General features: G+C 36.7%; 1 protein-coding gene across 9 annotated transcripts in view; it reads right to left on the bottom strand.

The window, feature by feature from the left end:
* The window catches only part of LOC112103526 (TSC22 domain family protein 1), a 132,340-nt gene that overhangs the window by 91,226 nt on the left and 17,479 nt on the right, over window positions 1-23,635 (bottom strand). For 2 of the 9 annotated variants that reach the window (XM_029911017.1, XM_026650086.2), the window contains exons 1-2: window positions 7,401-7,600; window positions 6,593-6,662 (exon numbers count right to left, since the gene is read on the bottom strand). The exons of 2 other annotated variants lie outside the window; for them this stretch is intronic. Coding sequence is in view for 3 of the 7 variants with exons in the window: in XM_026649947.2 (XP_026505732.1) it covers window positions 4,859-4,887 (29 nt within the window). In the remaining 4 variants the exon portion in view is untranslated. Of the gene's footprint in view, window positions 1-4,858; window positions 4,968-5,145; window positions 5,264-6,592; window positions 6,663-7,400; window positions 7,603-23,635 lie in introns of those variants that run through there. 5 more of the 9 variants (XM_026649947.2, XM_024195350.3, XM_029910995.1 and 2 more) reach the window with 5 other exon arrangements.

Genomic DNA, 23,635 nt, shown 5'->3' with positions numbered 1-23,635 from the left:
TTGTGGGACGGTGCTTTTTACTTAGCCTTTCCTTTTTCATGCTTCCCCTTTTTCAGATTTGGAGGGACAGAGGGAAATGATCTAGTTCTGATGCACTTGAATTCCTCTTAGGCGTGTCACAGACATGGTTCCTTCTACCTTTGGGGTATATGCTTATCCAGGGAAGTCTATGTTCTTGCCCCTATTTGAGTTATTTTCATGAGGGCCAGCGTAAGAGACTCAAGATGCTGGAATGTGCTTGGGCCAGCAAGATAGATCCCATATATTTACTGTGAAAAGAATTTGCCGATTCCTTTGATGTGGAGGACTGCGTTGGGCTCTTCTTCGCTGGAGAGAGAACATCCTGGTTACACCACCACCAGGGAAACACAGGCTGACTTAGTCTCTTGTAGATGGGCACGACAGATAGATTTAGAAAGTAGACTGATGGTCTATGGTTCCCTTTTCTGCCTTCTGTCTGGTCCACTGGCTGTACCGCGTGCTGGTCATCTTCCTTTCACAGCCTTTTGTGGAGAGGCAAGATGCAATGCTGTTGCTCCACATGATGAACTACTTTTATTGTTGATGAGGGCTCTGGGAGTGCAACAGCTCCCTCTGATGCCTTGTCTGAGCTGGCCTCACTCTATTGCCCCCAATAGGAGAGGGTCGACTGTCACTCAGTGCTTCTTGGGGTTAGGGAAACAGTGGCAACTGTTTCTTTCATGGCTCTGCTCAGAACCTCACAAAGTAGGCCTACACAAGTCTGTGTATGACCACTGTGGAAGCCCTGTCTGGAAGACGGACAAAAATCCCAAGAGATGCATTTGGTAAGTAGAGAGGAGCATAAGCAGAAAAGCTTCCCTTTTCCTTTCTTCGTCTATTTGTTTGCCATGATGAGAGCAGCATTCGTCAGAGTGCACACTGCTGCAGTACCTCAGCGAAGGAATGCAGAATCAAAGTCTAATTCCAGACACCCAGCTGCTAAACCAGATGTATTTTAGCCCTCTAGATCCACTGAATTCTTTTGCTTTGTTTAAAAATGTAACTGATCATCTGCCGCAGTGAAATACGAGCCACCTATCTGCAGCTAGAGATGCAGAAGTAAAAGTGATTTTTATCCTACTTCCCGTTATTGACAGGTCTGGTTCTACTTCCAGGACTGCAAGTAGGCTGCAAACCCACTACAGGATTTGTTGACCTGCCTATGCTGAAAAAAGCTGTTTTCAAAACCATGTACACAATACAATACCAACAGAGTAAATCCTGACAAAGTAAATGTCTTCTTATGGCACCAACATAAAACATACATGAATTGTTAAAACATCAACAATGGACATGTCATAATGATTGCTTGGCACTGAGTTCTGTTGGCTATTGACACTAATTATGGAAAAACTGATTTTTTTTAAAAAAAAGTTAGAGTGGAAAAATGGCTTTTGAACAATACAGCAGCTACATTTTAAGGGTCTGTTAGCATTTCCTTTAGAAACCTACTTTGAGGGGGTTTATAATACAGCTGAATAAAACATGCTTAAGGCTGAAACTTGGCATAAAATGTCTCATAGAAGCAATTTTAATTTATTTTAAAAGCAAATTAGATTTAATTATTTGAGACATCTACAAAAATAACGTGTGATCCTGACTCTCCCTTGGGATGGTCACAAGAATCAGTAAGGTTATCTTATTTTACATCTTCAGTAATGATCTCGGAGTTAAGGTAAACCAAATGTTAATGAAATATAGAGATTTTAAATGGGGAGGTATTGCAAATACCAGGAGAAAAGAAAAAAGGATAAAGAGATCTAGAGAGGTAGAAAATATGAGCAGGAAATAAAATTAGATTCAAATCAGAAAATGTACAAGCTAAGGGTTTATCTACACTGGAATAACAGACATATGGAAAAAGATACAAAAACGAAATAAGTGCACCTTAGCTAAGCAGCAACTAAAAGGAACATGGTAACATCTGAAGGGTGTAAATATCAAGAAAGGAGAGGAATTTAAGGTGATCGAAGAGGATATAATTAGGAGCAATAGAATGAAATTTAGTCTATTGAGGAAAATGTCCTGACAAGGACATCTTGTAGATTATAGAACAGTCATCCACAGGAAGAGGTGAATGGCACATTTTCTTTAGACATTTAAAATTACACTGAATGAAGTATTAGAAATGTATTGTGAGAACAAGCACACATTGACAACAGGTGAGACTAGATAAGACCACAAGAAATGATTTTTTTTTTCCTTTCTGATCACTGAACTATCAGTAGTGTAAGTGTCCTGGCCTTAAGAGCTTTTGATGGCATAAAACACTGGTTTCTAGAATCAGTAATTCTTGAGATAATAAGCCATTACAGTGGAGGAAGAAGGAAGCAAAATGATAATCTGAATAGTTGATTTTAAGGTCAAATATCACACAGACTACCATGAAAAGAAACTAATGCTATATACCATCAGAATGCTCAGAATTGCAACTTTCCAGTTTGTATAAAGCTTTGGTTTCTAACCATTTTGTTCTAGCAGGGTATTTGTGTCACCAGTTTGGGAGCTCTGCTACAAATGATATGGACCATATCAGATTAGAATATATTTGATTAAATTAGCGCTGAATATAGCACATCCTGGGCCAGTGCAGTTTTCAATCCTTAGATGACCATCCTAATTTAAGAGTTTCACAGAGTTTCCATCATAACAATCAACTTTTGTGTCACATTTGCACAAATTTGAAGTATATTTCTCTTGCCTATTTTAAAGTCAAGAGAACATGCATAGAAGCAGTAAATGCATGGGAGTAATGAGGCTAAATCATGTATTATTGATTATAACAAATGATTAATGAAAATTATTATGCATAAATGTAGTCATTTGATAAACCTTATAATTTTGGCTTTTTAAAAAAGATACCAAGTCATTGATATAGTGGTCTAAAAATCTCGCTTTTAAAGGTCATTTTAAGTTACACGTAGCATATTTTAAAATCCTTAGTAGAAGAGGCTATCAAAGTTGGGTTTTTTTTATTGTTTCTTTTGTTTTTTGTTTCCTTTCAAAGTTTGTATGCCAAGTGTAGCTAACAGCAAACTTCAGCAGCCTAGTTAATAAAGCATTTTAAACCAGACTTTAATAGTCAGATCTCATTGGCACTAATAAGTCCACTGAAAAAAATATATATACCCTCTTTCAATTTTCAGGAAATTCTAAGCCTCAAGTGGTTCTGGAAAAAGTATTTGAATTGGTAAAAAAATAAAATTTTGTTTTTCCAAACAAAGATATAGTGGCTTTTTTGTTTTGTTTTGTTTTTAAAGGAGCTAATTTTTGGAAGAAAAAAACAAGGTTACCAACATATTGGTATATACATATATATCCTTAACATACTCCAATTATTGCGCAAAACTTGCAATTTCTTTATGTTAATAGGGGCTTTCATTTTACTTCTCAGAATTCAGTGCTGGTTTACTTGATTCAGTTATACCTGCAATTAGCTTATGTGTTTTTTTAAAAAACATTTGATTATTTTGTATCTTGCTGATTTTCCACTCAATACTCTGAATCCTCACATTTCTCCTACTCTTCTGTAGTCTTTTAACCAGTTTTCTGTTAGTGTCAAGTTCCAAGTTTTTGTGCTACAAACGAGCAGTGTGAAGGGTAACCACTCCAATAAGGCTACCTGCATTTTTCAAACTGAATTTTGCAGAAGACATTTTGCTAGTCTATTCTCCTTTGGTATTTACGCCTGCTCTTCTCCATGACTCTCCTCTGATGTTTGTAATTTCTGGAGAACTCAAATATAGCAAAAAGTGAAGAAAGTTTGCATCCCTAACATATAACCATCCTACTCTCAATAAATATAGATCACTGCCATTAATGCTAGTGGAGAATTACACATTATGCACGGAAAAGAAAGAATCCTAAATAGACTACTTTTTGTAGCATTCACTCAAAAATGTAACTGCTATCCTATTTTGAAAAGGGACTCAATGATGGCATTGTGTGGTTCCATGTCTATTGTGTTCCATGTCAAATGTTCTCAACTTTCAGGGGGAAAAGATTGTTTCCTATCAGCCTCGCAATCTAAGCCTGGAATATGAGACTCAAGCTGGATTCTTTTCTTGTCTTTACCAGCAATAAAGGATGAGGCTGATTTGGGCCCTCAGTTATACCAGTTGACTTACTGGTACTTAATCTTATTGCTGAGGCACAAGCAGATCCTTGATGTTCTCTTAGTTGTGTTGGTTCTGCTAACAGGAGTACAAAGTGGTAAAAGCTTATTTTAGTCTAATGTGTGCAGATATGATTGAATACATATGGGGAACAATTTAAGCCCTGACCTTGCAAATGACCAGTGTGCCCATGCACTCTGTACTGCAGGATCAGGGCCCAAGATCTAGTAAGAAGGTTAAATTTTTAGTCATTTTTCAGGAGAGAGCCACACTTTAAAAGTTGTTGATTTCACCCAGCTTATTACACATGTAAGATATTAACAGTACAAAAAGTAAAGCTAATGATCTTCCCACAGAGCTTAGTCGAAGCTATATTCAGTTGTACTGAATATTCTTGAAGTAGTTCTGCAATAATTTAGCCATTTAACATTCTCAGAATGTTCTTTGATTTAATTAAGTTTCCTTACTGGACTAAATCCCAAAATTTACCTATATTTTAATTATTTTTAGTATGAGAAATTAATTTCCATATATATTTTCCCCAAAATATGACTTAAAACAAGACAAACAAAATATGCTGAGTTCCTCTTGTTTTAGTCTTTCCTTGTAAGGAAATTCTCACCAACTCAATTCAGGCAGAGTTTTCTATTTCTTTTAAATAAAACTACTTCTTACACTCACTTCCCCTCCATCTCTTCTCCATGCAAGCATCTTTCACCTACCTGCTTTGCTCAGTCAGACCTCCCAGCATTTGCACTAGACATAATTAACTTTGGTAATGCCTCTTCACAGGCATACCAGTGTGCAATGTTAGACTCAGTCATTCTGTATCTGTTGAAATATTAGCACTTGTTTTAGGTCACTTACAAAGAACAAAGTTAAGCCATAGAAAATCAAACAAAACAGATACAAACACGCACATACAGTTTTATTTCTACCTTAGGCTCATTACTTTTGTAGAACTATAAAATATAGAAAAAACAACATTTGCACCAAAAACCAAACTTACCCCTCTTAATGATGTGGGTTTCAAAGTCTGATTAACCATATTTTAGATGGTTTTATGCATCTCACAGGACCCTCTCCTTCATTTGAGTCAAGCCTTGATTGACAAAAATGAACACCGTCTAGGGCAGATAAAAAGAACTTCCCTCTTGATGAAACAATGCTTCCCTCTAGCACCCAACCAAACATGCAACAGACTACTAGCCCTTTTGATCACAAACACTATTTTATTTAATTGAACATTTTTCTGCATGATTACTGCATGCACAGATTCTTTTGAACTGAATTCTTGACAACTATGTTTGCCAAATACTTTCCTTGGAGCTTCATATTAATTTCCTGACCTATTTTATTTCAATTATTTTTCCTTAAGAAAATAACTAAGTTACAGGCTGATATTGTTTCAAAATATGAATTTACATTAATTTAATGAAAATCTTCTATCTGAAGATTCTGAAGATAACCCCAGCTCCCCCCATCAGATGTGAAGGGCTATTATTCAGTGAGATATTTAAAAGCTATTAAGACTAAAAAGGGTTCTTTGACTCCATGATTTTCTTTTAGGGTAAAATTTTAAAATTAAATTACAACCTGCACTGGGAGAGCTCTGCATTAAAAATAAATGTTTTGAGACAAACTCTAGAAGATGTACCTCAATTAGGAATTTCTAAATCTTAAGTGTTACATGTAAATTATAGATCTACTTTATATTTTCTCCTCGTAATTTTAATAGTAATAGCTTCCTACCTACCACCAAATAAAGTGAAAGAAACTAGAACGAAGTGCAGAAAGAATCATAAAAATCTCAGCCTAAGATATCTGAGCTGTTCCCCTCTGTCCCATTTCTGTAGGTAGACTATTTTAATCAGTGAATGTATGTTGAATTGTCCCTTCCAAACAAACAAAAAAACCAAAAACAAAATAAAAAACCCCCACAACATAGGCTTAGGGCATGAAAGTGCTGTCAAAACCAAAAAAAAAAAAAAAAAAAAAAGCAAATGCAGGATACATGTGACAACTCAGGCTCAGCTAGTCAGCTAACTTATGGGAAATTGGTTTTGCTTCATTAAGTATCTGCAATGTAATCACTAGCACATGCCCAAGGTTATGTTTTGAGGCTGTAAAGTTAAACCATGTTTTATGTGGTGTAAGATTTAATTTAGAATTATTCTAATTTTTAACTTGAGCTACTCTAACAAGCTGTTGTTTGCCCAGATAAAGTTTTTAATAAATCTTGATAATAAAACGGGATATCCCTTAAGCATTTAGCCAATTAAACTATATAGTTTGTCACTACTATTTTGCTAGACAAGAATTATATTAGCAATAACCATCTCATGTCAATTCCTGCAACCCAAGGGTATATATTTTCATGTACCTCTGAGCTTCCTTTAACGCTTTAAATCAGATGGTCAACATCGTAGTTCCCATAGTTCCAAAAAGTGACTTACTGTAAGACCAGCTGTTAGGATCAAGAATCCCTCAATGTTTTTTTCAAGTGGTCAGTTCAGCAGGGAAATACTTGGGGAAAAAAAAGCAATGACCTCTTATTTGTGCATTTCACATAAAATAATGCAGTACACACAATCCCCATGAGACAAGCATACAACTTGTTTATGTATGTGGTACCAAATAAAGCTATGGTCCTCCAATGGGATCTGGTTGGGCAAACTCTTACATTCCTTGGGAATTCAATTGAAATCAATGAGACTCTGCATAGCTGCAAGCATCTGCCTGCTTTAATGCAGCTGCAGAATCAGGGACTACTTTATTTAAAAACCCCACTACAATAGTTATGAGATGGTTGAAGAACAAAAACAAAGGGTGGATAAGCATTTGGAAAGTTCCATCCCATCTGACCTTTCTGGAAAAATTATGATAGCAATTAATTTTAGGAGCCTAATGAAAGTGACAATACTACATTAAACTTCAACCAATTCAAATACATTACAGAGAAGGTACAATGTAAACTCAGTATAGCTTTCAGAAGCATCAAGCATTCAGCTAACTGTAATCAAAAGTTTGCTCTTCTTTTAGTAATATGCCTTACTATCAAGATACAGCATTATGATCTTTTAACAACTGCCATTAGAAATTAAAATATTTCTTAAATCTCTCCACTCTGTTCTGAAAGTGGTGTTAACTGTGTTTAATTTGCTGCTGCTTTGTTGTTTGTTTTCCCATTATTATATTTTAAAGAATAACACACTAATTGCTTGCCTTTCATTACCAACAGCAAATATGTGTTTGCTCTCAAACCTTTGAACAGTCTGTTCCACAGTCTTGTAGGGTGAGGGGTGTGTTCCACATTGAATTAAAAGCAACTGTCATGAAGGATGCTTTCAGTCTCTAGGGAAAGGGGTGCCAGAAATTTCCTTGAAAAATGTTCGCTGCTGCCTCTGAAGAAGTCATTTCTCCATTCATCCAAGTCACATGTTAAGAGAGTTTAGCAAATTAGGAGAAAATGAGAAAAAGACACAGTAGAAACATATACTTATTAAATGATTTTAGGTTTTAAAATATTTTCTGCTGTGAAAGTCTCTCAAACCCAAGAAAGTATAAAAATACAAAAAGATCATATTGCTTACACACACTTATATGTAAAAATATCTAGCAAATCAGTTATCAAGGAAGGTAAATGTTTAACCCCAACCACCTTTACAGTGGAAAGTTTTATTAAAGTGAAGTGTTAATTTAAATGTACACATTTATTTTTTATCCCTGATTTAAAAAAAAAAAAAAAAGTAAACATTGAGGCAAATTATCTTGATCTCAGGTTGAAAGTGTGCGGAACACGTAGTGAACCCTGATACTAACTTCAATTGGAAAAAAAAGATAGTAAAAACTACCGGAGAGCATAATTCTTTAAGGAAAACAGACATTTTCTGTGTCTTATGTTTTTGGTATTTCAATTAGCATATATTTTACTATGAGCATTCTCAAACTTTCCCCACAGTGGACAGAGTTGGTTTCATAGACCACCTTCTCCCTGCCATTCACAACCACACGGAGAACATCCCTTCCCATTTGTAATCACTTAAAACCCCATGTAGCCACTGTAGCTATTGCTTACTTTAAGTCGTCCTATAAGGAAAGTATTAACATATTTTAGCAGCTGGAATGACAACAGCCAACTCTCCATAGGCCGTAGACCACAGTTTGAGAACCACTGCTCTGTTACACGTTAACCTGGAACTTGATTGGGGTAACATTCAAGTATTTCAGGTGTAGTAAATAAACATGATGTTATGCTGCAACAAACATGTCAGCGCATGCATCCATTTCCTACAAGTCACAATGCAAGAAGTTCCTTACAGTGACTGCTAGACAGCATGTTATGCCGATCCTCGCTTATACCAGTTCACACAACCTCAAACAGGCAGCTAACATTAAAAATAAATAAATAAAAAGGAAGTGTGAAATATTTTGCAGTAGTATGAAGTTAAGAACACCTTTATACATCTATGAACTCCTTTGAGGAGTTTTTAGATTCTCTAACAGTAATAATTTGATTAGTTTCATTTATTAAATGACAAAAAGTCCTATAGCTAAAACAGTCTAATTTTTTTTTTAAGGAAAGTTTTCCATAATTTCTAAGTTGTTACTTAATCATTAAACTTTAATAATTAAACATTAGAAATAATGTGGTTCTTTAAGGCTCTGTGGCACTGCCTCAATCTGGGTCCAAAGGTTTGTATTAATATGCTCCATCCTGGCAGAACCCAATAACTAGGTAGAGCACCACTGACTTTGATGAGGTTCTGTGCAGGCTTAAGGTTTTGTCTATATTGAGCTTCTTGTATGATTAGGGCCCTAGTGATGAGTGTACTACTTAGTTTTGAGGATTAGTCAAAATATTGGCATCAATGGCGTGGTATTTGTGATTTAACCCTGATTTAACTCAGGCCTCCCATGCACACACCATGATGGAAGGTGACAGTCTTCCTTGCTGTTCAATGCAGTTAGTTCAAATACCCTCCTATTTGCCAACTATTTAAAAACTACTCTAGTCTCACACTGCAGTGCTTGTGTGTGCAAATATTAATTTTAAGCAAAGATTTCTATGCTTGACAATTACTTCTGCCAATTTCTCATTTTTAATTATATGCAAAGAAGTCAAAAGAAATGTTTTTATTTTTACACTAATACTTCATATTTTCTTCTTACTTCAGACTCCTGATGCATGAGTTTAGGAACATAATCAGGGCTTTGGAGCGGAACCCGGAGCTGGAGCACGAAGCAGCTCCGGAGCAGTGGAGCTGCAGGTTATTGGCTGGAGCGGAGCCGGAGCACAGCTCCAAAGCCCTGAACATAATGACACAGTAGATCTAGGAACTTACCATTAGAATACAAATAGTAGGGATCCTACAATGAGTAATAGGGCCCTAAATCTGAAAATAGAGTTTCTCTCAGTAATAGAGAAACATACGCTGCTATTAACTACCATTCTAAAGGATCACATACATACCCTATGTAGGAGTTTAAATGTTTAAAATGTATGTACACTTAAAAGGACTAGACTAGTAAGATTTAAGTAGTCAAAGCAGAGTCATCTTTGAAGGTTTTTTTAATCTTTAAAGCTGTAACAAAAGCATTATATTCTGAACACAAGTAATAATTTGACTTGTGCCACAGTTCAAAGAGTTTAATCAACTTAACTTACAAAAACTATAGCTTTTAAATCAATGCTTTTTTTTACGTCTTACTTCAGTGATTTGCAAATGTAAAATATTTTATCAGCATTTCACAAACAGATAGGAATAAAGTGCTCAGAGGGAATTAAATCCTTCCAGGGGCGTTTTAGTTCAAATCTAATTATGAATTTTTCCTCACTCTCTCCCCTTCCTTGTTTTTTATTCCCAGTTGCAGCCTATAATTTCTTTGAGGCAAGAGAGGAATGTCACCCTAGAGTTTCCAAATACCAACGTTTTAGAATTTTTCCCAATTAACCAGCAAAATTTTGCCTCTAAGTAGTTAAGGTTGAGTATTTCAAAAGTAGCATCTGATTCTGAGTGCCTCTAATTTTGAGTGCCCACCCTGAGACATACTGAGTTTCGTTTTCAGAGGCATCCTCCCGCTTAAGCCACCCCAAATTAGGGGAAACTTTTTGAAGTCTGGACCCTAGCTAGATAAGCTGGTGCCAGAACAAATACCAGCCAAGAGAAGTCATAAAATATAAACTCGAATTGATAGAATTACTTTTTTAAATTATAACCAAACTGGAAGTTAGGAAAATGAAACACTACAGGCAAGGGCCATCACAAATTAGGCAAGAGTCTGACTGGCATTCTAAAAGCAATCTCTACAGGAAAAGGTGTTGGTTCACAGCACTCTCAGTGAAAGGAGAAGAGACACTATAAAGTACTGGAAGGGGGACGCAATCCTCTCTTGTGTCGATGTACCTAGCACCAATCTAAGTTCAAAGGGTTCTTTGAAGTCAAAAGAGACGTCAGCAAAATGTACATTTGCATCCAGTATTTAATGAAAGCCAGAGGAAAAACTAACCTAAAAAAAAAAAAAAAGCTTCTCCAAAGGGAGTTGAAATGGACTATTTGTTTATATTGGCTGTCATATCAATAGGGACCCTTCTCCGAGAAGCCAGCAAAATTCCCACTTCTAATACTAATTTTGCACTTTAAGCCCTCCCCAGTTCTTACACCAAACTGAAGTAACAATGATAACTGAAATAGAGGCCTTCTTGCCATTTTAAACAATGTTTTGTTAATACTCATTACTGCAGAGATCAAGTGTGTTGGGGTGATCAATTAAATAGAGAGACTCCAATCTTCAGCTTCTGAGGTAGGCTTCTGGTGTAACTGTTGTCCATGGTGGTGCTGTCCATAGAATTTCTTTCATTAGAGGAGGATATATCTTTACTAAATGAAAGAAGTGAGGATTAATGCGGTTTCCACTGATTCAGTCTCAGGGGCCCACTGTGACAGTCTGAAGTGACAATGTAAGGTAGTCCAAAGTACCAAGTCAACCAAAGAATATAGAATTACAGATAGCAGGGACCTTTTACTTTATTATTATTACTATTATTAAATAATAAATGTGAAAATTAGAGAAAGATACTGTCTGAAGCAACTTGCAGAGAAAAGTACCACACTATAAATTTAAGAGTTTAGGTCCAAAGTAGGATTTTAAGAAGGGGGAATATATACAGCCAAATTTTATTGAGTTTTGCCTCTGGTACCTGCCAGAAGCTTTAATAAGCATTAACAGATAGGGGGGGGAAAGGATTTGGATGTAGTTGAGTGAGGATGGTGGAACATACCAACATTTTCTTGGCTGCAATCCACCCACCTTAGTCTGCTCCTCAGCTGAACAAAGCAAACAAAAAGTAACAAGCTCTGAATGATTATGTATGTTAATGTTACAAGCTCTGTAGTATTAACATATGTCCGAGTTATTGGCTTCACTACATCAGCCCCTCCTGCTGCACTCTTCTGCTTCCTTACAAGGTGCAGTAGGGGAGTTGAATGCTGTGTCGGCACACAGCAAAAGTAAGTTAACAGGTTCTTATATGCTATTCTTCCTTTTGAAGTTTTTATTTTCAGGCTTCAGCTCTACTCGGACTCCTCCCCTATACTCTAAAAAGAGAAAGCTGAAGAAAAAATTAAATGAAGTTGGATAAAAAAATTGAATAAAATCTAATGATAAACTCACAGAAGTTAAACTGAAGGAAGCTGTAGCGACGACTGAGTGGCCCCTGAAGTAGGAGGAACCAGGAAGGAGAGGGGCTGTGAGCATATGGCGAGGATAACAGACTTAAGTTTTAATCATAAAAACACAAGACAAAAATTATAATTGTGTTTTAGTTTTTACAAGTAATCTGATTTGGGTAACTGAAATAGCTAAATCTAAAGCTATAAATGAGAAAAATTTAAATGTATTACACAATTAAATACTGAACAATGGCATGACTGTGATGCAGAAGCTTACGTAAGTACCATATTTTGCCATATATAGAAACTATAGTAGAACTCAAACACAGAATGGCAAAAGAGCAATGCTCAGACTGTGGACATAGGAAATAGGGCCATTCTTCCCCATCTCTCACCCTATTTGGACCCCGGCTTTCGGAGGAACAAGTGACTTTAAAAAGGGACTGAAAGAGAAGATCTGTACAGTGACGCAAGGAAGGGGAAGGTAAAGTATTACATGAGGAAGAGTAATGAGTGTTTAAAATGAAGGAGCTATTGCAAGTGAGGGCAACCTGTAATCAAATTCCTTGCACCTGATCTGGTGATATTCTTTGATGGCTGGATAGTGGGGCTGCTGAGTAGACAAGAAAGTTCATCACTCTGAAGAAGAAACAAAGATGGACTGCAACTTTAGAAAGGAGAGAAATAAAAGTGAAATTCTGTAGTCTGGAGGTCAGTGATTTAGGATACTTAATGATATTTCCAACTGTTGTACTGAAATGGAGATGGCATATTTATCACTGTTTTACCAAAGCACCAGTTTATGAGGGCCTGTTTTGGTCTGATATATGTCCAATTTTGAGAGATGGCTTAATTTTAAATATTTCTTTCTTTCATCATTTAGTTATTAAGTGAAGCACAGGTTCTCTGCCATATAAATTTAATACCTTTTGTTAAAAATATTTTAAGAATGGATAATTTTAAAAAAAAAAGTGTCTTGCATATAACTCCATTTTCCTAAACTTAAAACAATCTGCAGCAACTTGGTCTCCCTAACAGTTACATTGAGGAAAAGCTAATGGACTGGTCCCAGTTCCTTTCTAACACCCCAGGTCTGAGTGGGCCCATGCTAACTTTACGGTTTGAAAATGTTAAATTCTCAATAACTTCAATGAACTGTAAAATCTAAGCTTTTCATGGTTTACATTGAAGCTCTTTTGTTTTGAAGTGACAAAGATTTTATGCCGCTAAGGTTTTCATAAAATTACAGTTTTAGCAGCATCTGATGCTAAAACTGTAATTTTATAAAAACCTTAGTGACATAAGTCTTTGTTACTTCAAAACAATATTGCAAACACTTACGCACACAGATAATCCACTGAAGCTAATCGGATTATTCACGAGTCCAATTATGTACTAAAGTGTTTGCAGGATCAGGACCAATAATTTGTAAAATTAAAACGTAGCCCCGACTAGTAATAGCATTTAAAAAGGTGTTTAAAATTTATTGCTCTTTGAGCACTATTCAGACAAAGCAAAACCATGCAAACAAGTCTTCATAAATTGAGAGAACTATGAGGAAAGTCCCAAAAATAAACCCTTCCATAATTAACATTTTTTTTTTATTGGCAGACATGGAAAAGCAAAGATTCAAAAAAGCAGACGCACAGCTATTGGAAGAAGCAAGGAGTTGTTAAATGTTTTGAGATAGAATTACACACTAATTGTGTGTAATTCTATTTGGAACACGAATTTCAAATTACAAAATCATAAAGTCATCACCTAGAAAAATTTACAGTTTTCTAGATTTATACAGGATAACTATATACACAAATGCTCAACACATGCTCAATAATATACAACCTAAAAAGCATTGTTCAAAACCTTTTTGCTATTGTGCCTCAGCTGTTTTTTATTATTACTTTTATTTAAGTAAGCTTTGTGCTGAAAAACCAATTATTTAAATTGATTTCATTAACCTTTATAGGACAAAGAAATGATTAATGCAAATACAGAAGAAGTCTACTGCTTGTTTTGATCACTGAAATGTAACGTTTTATTGTGCAATAATTGAAAGGTTTGAGAATATGTAAAAAGAGAAAACACACAGGAAAAAGCAGTGCTATATAAGTGCCTTGAATTAGGTTCCAGAACTCTTAGAATTTTAGTTAGACAACAGTAATTATAAATAACACTTTACATTTATTTTTGTAGATCAAGAGGGGTTTTTTTGGCCTTTGTTTTGAGAGTGTTTGTTTCCATTTCACCCCACTTCGGCGCTGCTGCTGCCCCCCCCCCCCCCAGCTCCCCTCCAATACAGAAAGTCCAAGTACCCTCTGCTTTACTGACTACACAACTCATTTCTCTAGTCATTTAAAAAAAATATATAAAAAAAAAGAACCAGCATCTGTTCACTTACCTGACTTCCCATAAATGAAGGCAAAACATCACCTTTCCCAAACCTTATTTCAGTATGCCCAGAGGATATGTTTACTGTGCATTAAGTTTATGTAAACACACTTAGTATTATGATTGTTGAATATAACTTTAGAAACGGCACGTCTGCAGTTATATGCTCTTCCATCCAATAGTCTGGCAATATCCAACAGTTTTAGAAACTATGCATTTTGGAAGAAGTCCACTAACCCCAACCCCGCTCTATTGCTTATCTCAGGGACTCTACATCATTTAAGAGTAATGTAACTTGTTAGAATTACATACAGAACTCTTTTGATTACTTTTTCCTGTTGCCTTCGCACCGCCCTCACTTCTCTTACATGTTGTACACCTACCACCGTTCCCATCATATACCCAACAGAATATTGGAAGAGAAAAAGTTATCAAAACCCATCTACCTAAAGCATACAAACTAACCAAACCAAAGAATATTTTAAATACAGCAATTTGGCAAGCCTTTTTATGACTATCATTAATCCCAAGCCTTCAGTTATACATACATGATCACTCCCAAAACGGAAACACCAGTGTCAGTTCTTTCACCTCGATTCAAAAGGCAACACTGAACTAACACTCCCCGCCAACTTCCTTTGTTGACTTAAATTAGCAAATCTACTTGAAATCATTCACCTTAATTCTTCACGTGGCAACACTAAAATTTTGTTTCCATAGGCTACTAACCAACACACCACGCTTCAAGCAAATATTTCTAATGAATTTTTATAAGCTGACTTTTGGCAAAGGGCACCTGCGAAGGATATTGGATAATTTAGCTCTATATTAAATTATTAGAGCACATCCAATTACTAGTCAATATACTATACAGGACTATTTGGTTTAACACAGAAGACTTAGGTTCCATCTTTGTGCATATAAGCCATTTTGAGACGCTTATACCATTGTAATACTGAACTGCCGATCAAATGCACGTCTTTCGCATGCAGAAAGTTCTTTTAAATATATTTCTTACACAAATTTATTAATATTGTACTACATTTATACAGTGCCATTGGAGTCTATTGTACATTACAAATGATAAAAAGACAAGGTTCCTCAGGAGCTTAGAATCTAAATTAGACAAACACAGTAAAGGAAGACAACAATAGGAAAGCAAGAGGGCATGAATAGAAAGGAGGTCAGCAAAAAAAGGTTAATTGGGACTGGAGAGTTTTGAGAACGCATTTGAAAAAGGAGACAGAGGTAAAATGGCACACAGTTGAGGTACGTACAACTAAAAATACTGAGCTGTTTACATTAGCTTACAGGGAAAACAAAAGTTTTCAAGAGCTCAAAACAGTCTATTAAAAATAAGATTAACGTTCTAAACATTATCAGATGCCAACATTCAGAATAAAGACGTTTTATTTGCTATTTCCCACAGTCAAAAGAAACACTATCATACTTCAACAAATAGTAGACTAACTTTGTATATGGTTAACAATTCTCCCCAGTTTCAAGCAAAAACCCACTTCTCCCCCCCCCCAACTAGTTTGCAATCCTGCTTATCTCTTGACACTCATCCTCTAATACTCTTACTTCCATGTCAGTGATCAGAAGATCTTTCTAAAAAGTTCATAATTCAATACGACACAAATACAGTGAACTTTAAGGCTAACAAGAATCACTGGTACATGTATTAGGAAGAAAACCTTGCTTGCTTATCAGACATATCTGACAATATCACTAGACATTAGAGCTATCCTTTTCTTAAGTAGAACTTACTAAAACTATCTCCCTTCCCTGGTAGCTTGTTCCAGGTCTACATCATCTTGGAAAATGATGTGCCTATTCTTCACAATATCCATTCTAAACCTCTCTCTAACCAGCTTCAGATGGTGATCTCATGTAAGCTGATTAGATCCTTATTTAAGTATTTATTTGGAGACGTTGATATTTCCATATTAATTAGGCCTCTTATGGTATTCTTTTGAAGGCTAAAAAAAATGAAGCTCTTGAAGTCTTTCTGCATAAACCTTCTAATCTTCTAGTAAGCCTTGGGGCCCTTCTCTGCACCTATTTAGGAATTTGAGAAAAGTATCCTGGTCCCTCTAAGATTTAGGACTTGCTACATTTCCAAGTCATTAGCTAGCCTATGATCCAACTATGGACATGCACAGTTATCAATAGTTAAAATACTGCTATGCTCGCACACATAACATATATAGAATATATTGCTTATTAAGGGCTTGTCTACACATAAAAGCACTCCAGTGGCTTCAGTGTAGACACCACCTCTGCCAACAAGAGGGGTTCTCCCATCAGCATGGGTAATCCACCTCCCAGAGAGGCGGTAGCTAGGTTGACAGAAGAATTCTTCTGTGGTTCTAGCACTGTCTACAAAGGGATTTAGGTTGGCTTAACAATACCATCAGAGGTTTGGATTTTTCACACCCCTGACCAACATAGTAAAACCAACCTAATTTTCTAGCGCAGAGCAGCCTAAAGTTGTCCAACAGATCCCACTATAATACCCTGTTTTCAGTTGCTTAGGACTTTGCCAAACTAACCGCTTAACAGCTGAAATTTTCCACAGTGAGTGTATCTCAGGCTGCATTTAAAAAAAAAAAAAAAAAAAAAAAAAAAAAAAAAAAAAAACCACCAGCCAAAGTGGTTCAGAGAACGAAGCTAGGGGAAAATAGATTGGGTCTGAGTTGGGAGCCAGGGTGGGAGTGGGAATGGATTGGGACTAGCTGGGGAAGAAGACTAGCACTGGGAACCAGGGGGTGGAAGGATGGAGGTGGCTGGAGAGGGGAGACAGATCTGTCAAGAAATTGGGGGAGAACTGACATTGGCTGGGCAAGAAGACTGGATTGAGAACCCTAAGGAGTGGAGACTGGAACTAACTAGGTGAAGAGAATGGGACTGGGCCCAAGAGCCTGGAGTAGGAAGGAGACAGTACTAGGACAAGGACAGGTTGAAGGGGCCACACTTGGGGACGAGGTGTGGCGGTGGAATAGACAGAAGAGTCTGTGCCAACTGAAAACACACACTTCCTCCAGAGCCTAGACTAGAACCATTCTTCTGCTGTCAGCTAGCGTTTGAAACCCACTGGCAAAGTGTCCCATTCCCCTCTATTGCTAGTCCAGATGGAGGATGACAATCAGTTACTCTATTAGCTCAAATGACACACAACTGTGTGGTGGATCTAAAGGTTACAACCATTCTGATAACCCACGTGGTTGTCAATATAATGCCATGTCATCACTTCTGTTTTTTCAGTTTGCTTTTTTAAAAAGCAAGGAAAATACACACAAAAAGCTGTATTAAAGGATTATTAAGGTTGTGATCATATAATTAAAGACTACATAATAATGCATATGCACAAAAGGGCCAAATTAAGGTCACATGGGCAAATTTAATTCTGGCATTTTCTAATTCTGAAGTGCTTGATTTTGCAACCTTAATAGCGTTTTTAATGTAATTTTTTTTTAAAGTGTTTCATTTATAAAGAATAGATTTTGCATTGCAGTGTCAACCCAAGGTGTAAATCAAGATTCGAGTCCACTATGCTAGGCACTGCACAAACAGATAGGATTTATGGTCTCTGCCTCGAAGAATTTAAAAATTAATTTGAAACAAAATGCAGGGAGTATCAAACAGTAGGGAGAGAGGAAAGGAAAGATGGTGGAGAGTAAAGGTAATAAGGTTACATATAAAAAGTTATCAACTGCAGAACAGGCACTGTACATAAGCTCTCAGAAATAACCCCTTCCCCATTCTGTTTGACTGGAATATTTTCACATACCCATAAAACTGGGTAGGGGAAGAAAGACACACACACACACCCCCCCCCCCCCCCCCAAGGTTGTGTCCACATACTCTATTTCTTCCTCGGTCATGTTTCTAATACTGGACTTTTCACTCTATCCGCATTGCTACATTTCTCATTCAAGCCCTCCATCATCTCCAGTCTTCACAACAACCTCCTCCTCATGCATCATTCTAAATTTGCTTCATTCCGTTCGTTCACTGGCTCTTCATTTTCCATCACATCAGATTAAGGACTCTCGTCCTCATTTTTAAGTACCTTCACAGCTGTTCCTCTCTTTAGTTACTTATTTTACGCATTGCCCACCACCCTGCCAATATATTTTTGCACCCTCTTCCATGCTGCTCCCCAAGTATCGAACATCTTCCATGAACTAATCAATAAAGCCTCTAACCTCTCCTTCAAATACCTCCTCAAGACCCCCTTTTCTGTGATGCCTTGAAGATGTCAGCCCACTTAAAATGAACAAGTTATGGGGCAGTCATATATATTAAAAAAAGCCCACAGCAACTAAACATATACTGTACCTCAACCTTTTTCTTTCTGAGGCCCCCAAACATGCTATAAAAACTCCACAGCCCACCTGTGCCACAATAACTGGTTTTCTGCATATAAAAGCCAGTGACGGCATTAGGGGGTAGCAAGCAGGGCAACTGCCTGGCAAAGCTACATTGCTCAGGCTTCAGCCCCAGGTGGCAGGGCTCAGGGTCCTGGGCTTCAGCCCCATGTGGTGGGGCTTTGGCTTTCTGCCCTGGGCCCCAGCGAGTCTAACGCTGGCCCTACTTGGTGGCCCCGGGGTTCCTGGTTGAGAACCACTGCTGTACACGTTCTGATTGTATCCCTCTCCCCAATCCTTTGCACACTGCTTGTCTTCTTAAACAGTCCACAGCAAGGATCTTTCTGTCTGTGTGAACAGCACCTGGCACACAGTAAACATGTCAAAATAAGAATTGTAAAAAATAGCAACCATATTTTATTTAATTTCCCATCCTGTTGTCCCAATTACCTCAGGTGCTAAAGATGTTCAAGGAACTTACAGTTTTCCTTCATCTCAGGGCAATCCACAAAAGCAGAAGGGCCACTCAGTTAACTCTACTAGTGTTGCCAATTTTAAATACAAATTAATTATTCAAGTATCAGCGATAAATTCAACAGCCAAATAAGTGAACTATTTTCTGAACAGTAATAAAAATAACTAAATATGATTCTTTACATTTTAATGCAATATTTTATATCATGATATTTATAACACTTTCCATTCAAGTATTTCAAAATGCTTCACCAAACATTAAGGGAAAGCTTTATACTCAACACATCTATTAGATAAGGTTGTACTATCCCCATTTTTCAATGAAGCGCAGATCATTTCCTGTATAAAACTCAGAGTGTCACCTAAGACTGTGGCAAAAATGGGAATAGATCCCAAATTTCTTGACAGTCAGGTGCATCAACTATACACCATCCAATTGGTTTTTGGGCAATTAGGAACCTTTATGTCATTTGTTTTTTTCATTTCTTTTACACCCAATTCTGTCATTTACTACAATGTTATGCAATGCTACCGATTTCCATGTTTGACATCTGTTGGAAAATGCATGTTGCTAAATAATCTGTTAAACATATAGTAATTTGAGTACTTATTCAGCTGTTTAGGATTATTTTAAAATTGATATTTTGCTAATCCATTTATACTTTAAGAGTGACATCTACAGGACTTTCTGGACCTCAGATTAATGACCAGTCTACCACTAATTTGTAATCACATTCAAAGTAATTTGGATTATACCAAAATCAGACCAGTTAACTTCCTCCTCCAGAAGCCAAGCACAACCACTAAAATGTGTGTGGAATCATTCAGCTTCTAAACCATGATTCCTGGAACAGCTGCTGAAAATCAAATACAATACCTATATTTACAAAATAGCTCAAAGATAACATTTTCAAAAGCGCCTAAATGACTAAGGCATGTAAGTACCATTTTAAGTGATTTAGGCACTTCATACTTGCCTTGACTGGAGACTTAACCTCAAGTTATAACTTGATGTTGCCACTAACTTGAGTCCCACCTACACACAAAAACCCTTTACTCAAGTGTGGTGGTGCTTTTAATTCAACTTGGCTCCTGCATCAGGAGGTATAGGCTAAAGTTCAAGTTGGCACTACTTATCAGTTGCTAGCACAACCACTCTTGGCAGCTCAAGTGTTATAAGCTTTTGTCTCATCTTTACTATTTAACTTTGGGACCCATTTCTTAGGAGTTCTTATATTAGTCTCAGCAATTAAAGTAGTTACGACCTCAAAAGTACTATGGGATACTTCCCTACTGTAAGGATAAGGCCTTTTCCTGTAGCCATATTGTAAGGCCTAAGGCCTTTGTCTGCAGCCATATTAGGAGAGCAGCAGTCATTACCCAAGAAGCAGAAAGTCACATCCTCACATTCCATCTAAATTACATTAAAACAAACAATGTAATATCAGACTGTTAAGGGGATCCTGCCCTAATAGCACCCACTATCACTACATAAAGAAACAGAACTTAAGATGGTTAAAGAAAACTTAGTTTGATAGCATTCTGTCTGGCAAGAAATCAGTTATCAATAGTTGTGGTTCTGAAAGCCTCACTTTATTGTTTTAACTTTATAGTTCCCACTTCTCTATTGTTTATCTGCATGATCTCTGTCTGGTTCTTTGATTGTTTCTGTCTGTTACATAATTAATTTTGCTAGGTGTAATTAAGGTGGTGAGGTATGATTGGTTAGAGAATTGTGTTACAATATGTTAGGATTAGTTAGTAAAATTTTAGTAAAATGATTAGTGTATAGCTAAGCAAGACTCTAGTTTATATAGTGAAACTTGAGTCCAAAAGGAAGTTCTTTGGAAACCAACTCCAGGATACAGCCCCAAGATTAGAACTGCCAGACCTCAACATCTTGCCAATGGCACTGTGCAGAAACTGGAGTCCCCCAGATGACCTAATCCTGACTGGCCATCAAGAAAAGTTCATCTGTCTTATTGGGAGTGGTGAGCATCGTATGTGTAGCATGTACATGGTGTTTTGGTGATTATTAATAAAGAGAGGTTAAGTAGGATATTACTGTGTAAGGCTCTTTCACTGGTGAAAGACACCACAAACCCGCAGAGTGTAAGGAAGGAAAAGGGTGGGTGCCTAAATTAAGAGCGTTACGCCTTGAGCCCCAGGAAAAGGGTAAAGGTGGGTGCTCCTAGAGTGTGAGTAACAGAATTTTGTGCAGGTAACACTCCCCCAAAAAGGAGACTGAGCAGTTATAATGCAAGACTAGAGGATTTGCAAAACTGAAACTTACATTGATCACATAATTCCCTTCTCAGTTTAGACTAAGAGTACCAATTACTAATTAAGGTAAGCCAGTAGGTTTGAAATAGATTTGATAACATGGGGCCTACAGCAGTCAATCCTGGGGCCTATGGACAACTTTAATGAAGTCACTGTACTCAGCAAAAATTTTTAAAGGATATTCCATATATCCAGTACCATTTCTGTTTCCTGAACTGAGCGAATTTTTATTTTTGTCTGTCTATGAGCAAGTTAACCATACTGTGATATACAACTGCATGTACAGACAGTACAATACAAAAGACTTTGAATGCCAAATTTAAATTCAGAAAAAAATAGCAAGACAGAAGATGCTACAGTACCGCTCAGTGGATACTTGTTTTTGAAACCACTTTTCTAACAAATCTGGTACTACATTTTTTCAAAACAATTTTCCGTATTGTTTTTATAGTAAATTTAGAAATCCTATATATTTCTCTAAATGCTCAACTCTTATACAGTATGGAGGTACACTAGGAAATATTACAAACGGTGTATTTGCTTTTTCCCCTTTTTTCGGGTGCCTTCAATAATTTTTGTACCCCTATTTCAACCATAGAGTATTTAGTCTACTACACTAATTTGCTTTCTCCCTTACCCCCAATTATTCACTTATTTTACTGTACTTTAATTTAATTTACAAAAAAAACATAATATTTATGGATAAAGTAGTATTTTAAACTGTTCACATTTTAAATTTGTTAGGGAGAATTTCCTTTCCAATATTTTATTTCAGCAAGAATCCTTGAGATTGTTTCACAGAGAACAAATTTTCTTTGTTCCCATGTATATAAAGCAATGCATACAAGCATTCCAATGAAGAATATCTACTTAGCAGTAGATGCAAGAACTACCACTTTTTTTTTTTTTTTTAAACAAAATTAAGATCTCTATCAAGGTACAAAATGATGATTAAGCAGAATATTCATTTGCAAGTGGCAACCAGGCAAAACATACATACTATGTTTTATGCTGTAAACATTCTGCTGCCAAACTCACCACAGGTGAAAGGGCAGAGATACATACACCATGCTGACTAACTCTTGATGGTAAAGATCTTACCGAGACAAAGTTACTCAACTCTGAAGTACACTTTTTCAGGAATTCTTAAACATCTTTCTAGAGTTGCTAGGGTGATGCATACAACAGATGAGACGTTAAAGGCCATTAAAAACAAGAGACATGGATGTTCAAAGTCAAGTCCTTGACTTTCCCTGTTGTGACTAGCTATTGTAACACACACAAGCAAAAAAGATAGAGTGAATACACACACAAATCAGAGATTAAAAAGAGACCCAGTGACAAGGGAAACACTTTGAATGGCTAGGAGAGCAGTAAAAACAAAACAAGACTAGTTAGTTTCACTGTTTTTATTTAGAACCTTGAAAACAGCACTGAAATGAAAGAAATATGGTAATTTAATGATAATGCTGCTTAGAAAAAGAGGAGCAAAGACAGGCAGTGGAGTTATTCACAGAGGTACTGGAAAGGGTATAGTAAACGACACCTCTTTCCTTCCTCTTGCAGCAGATACACCTCTAGAAGGGTGCAGTAGCAGAGATTCCTCCCCTCCCAGCTAGAAGGAAGAGAAAGAACAGAAAGTGCCTTCTGCTTCCAGCGTAGATCTTCAAGTTTATTAGGCCACTACTACAAAGACATTTGAATCGAAGACGAAGAACACCTGGGTCCTGTTGTGGACCCTGCCAGTAGACATACAAGCATCTAAAAAGACATGGGGTAGGGAAAAAGCAGAGGAGCCCAGACCCTTAAGGTGTGTTGGCCTTGCACCCTACTGATGGAACTTCCTCCCTTGTCTTTTGTATCTACTTATGGCTAATTGCCCTGAATAAATTTATGAAAACAGAAAACTAAATTAAATATTTGCATTTATAATGTAATTAACCCATGTTTTTAGCCAAAGCATTGCAACTTCCTTCTTAAAAGCATTCTATGGTTTATGAATAACACAATTTAAAAAAAATTTATAAAGTGCAAGTTTTTCAGAAATCAGTTTAAAATATTTCTAAAAAAATTGAAAAAGCTTAGCTTATTATACACTGTTTACAGTATTTGTCTTTTACAGGCCACTTGGATGTTTTCCAGTGACGCTTCCATGTCAGAGCTTTAGTGTCTGAAGTGCTATTTTAAGCAATTGATGTGCTGACAATTACATTTTTCAAGCACGAGAACGGCTTTCTGAGCAACAAAGGCTAAATGAATGAGAATGTTTCAGTTCAGCCATGCTGTTTATAGTAACAGCACTCCTAAT

This window comes from Terrapene carolina, unplaced genomic scaffold (genome assembly GCF_002925995.2).
Source record: "Terrapene carolina triunguis isolate 2854851 unplaced genomic scaffold, T_m_triunguis-2.0 Scaffold17, whole genome shotgun sequence".
NCBI lineage: Eukaryota > Metazoa > Chordata > Testudines > Emydidae > Terrapene > Terrapene triunguis.
Note: the sequence above shows the minus strand (reverse complement) of the source record. Positions and strands in the feature narration are given on the sequence as shown.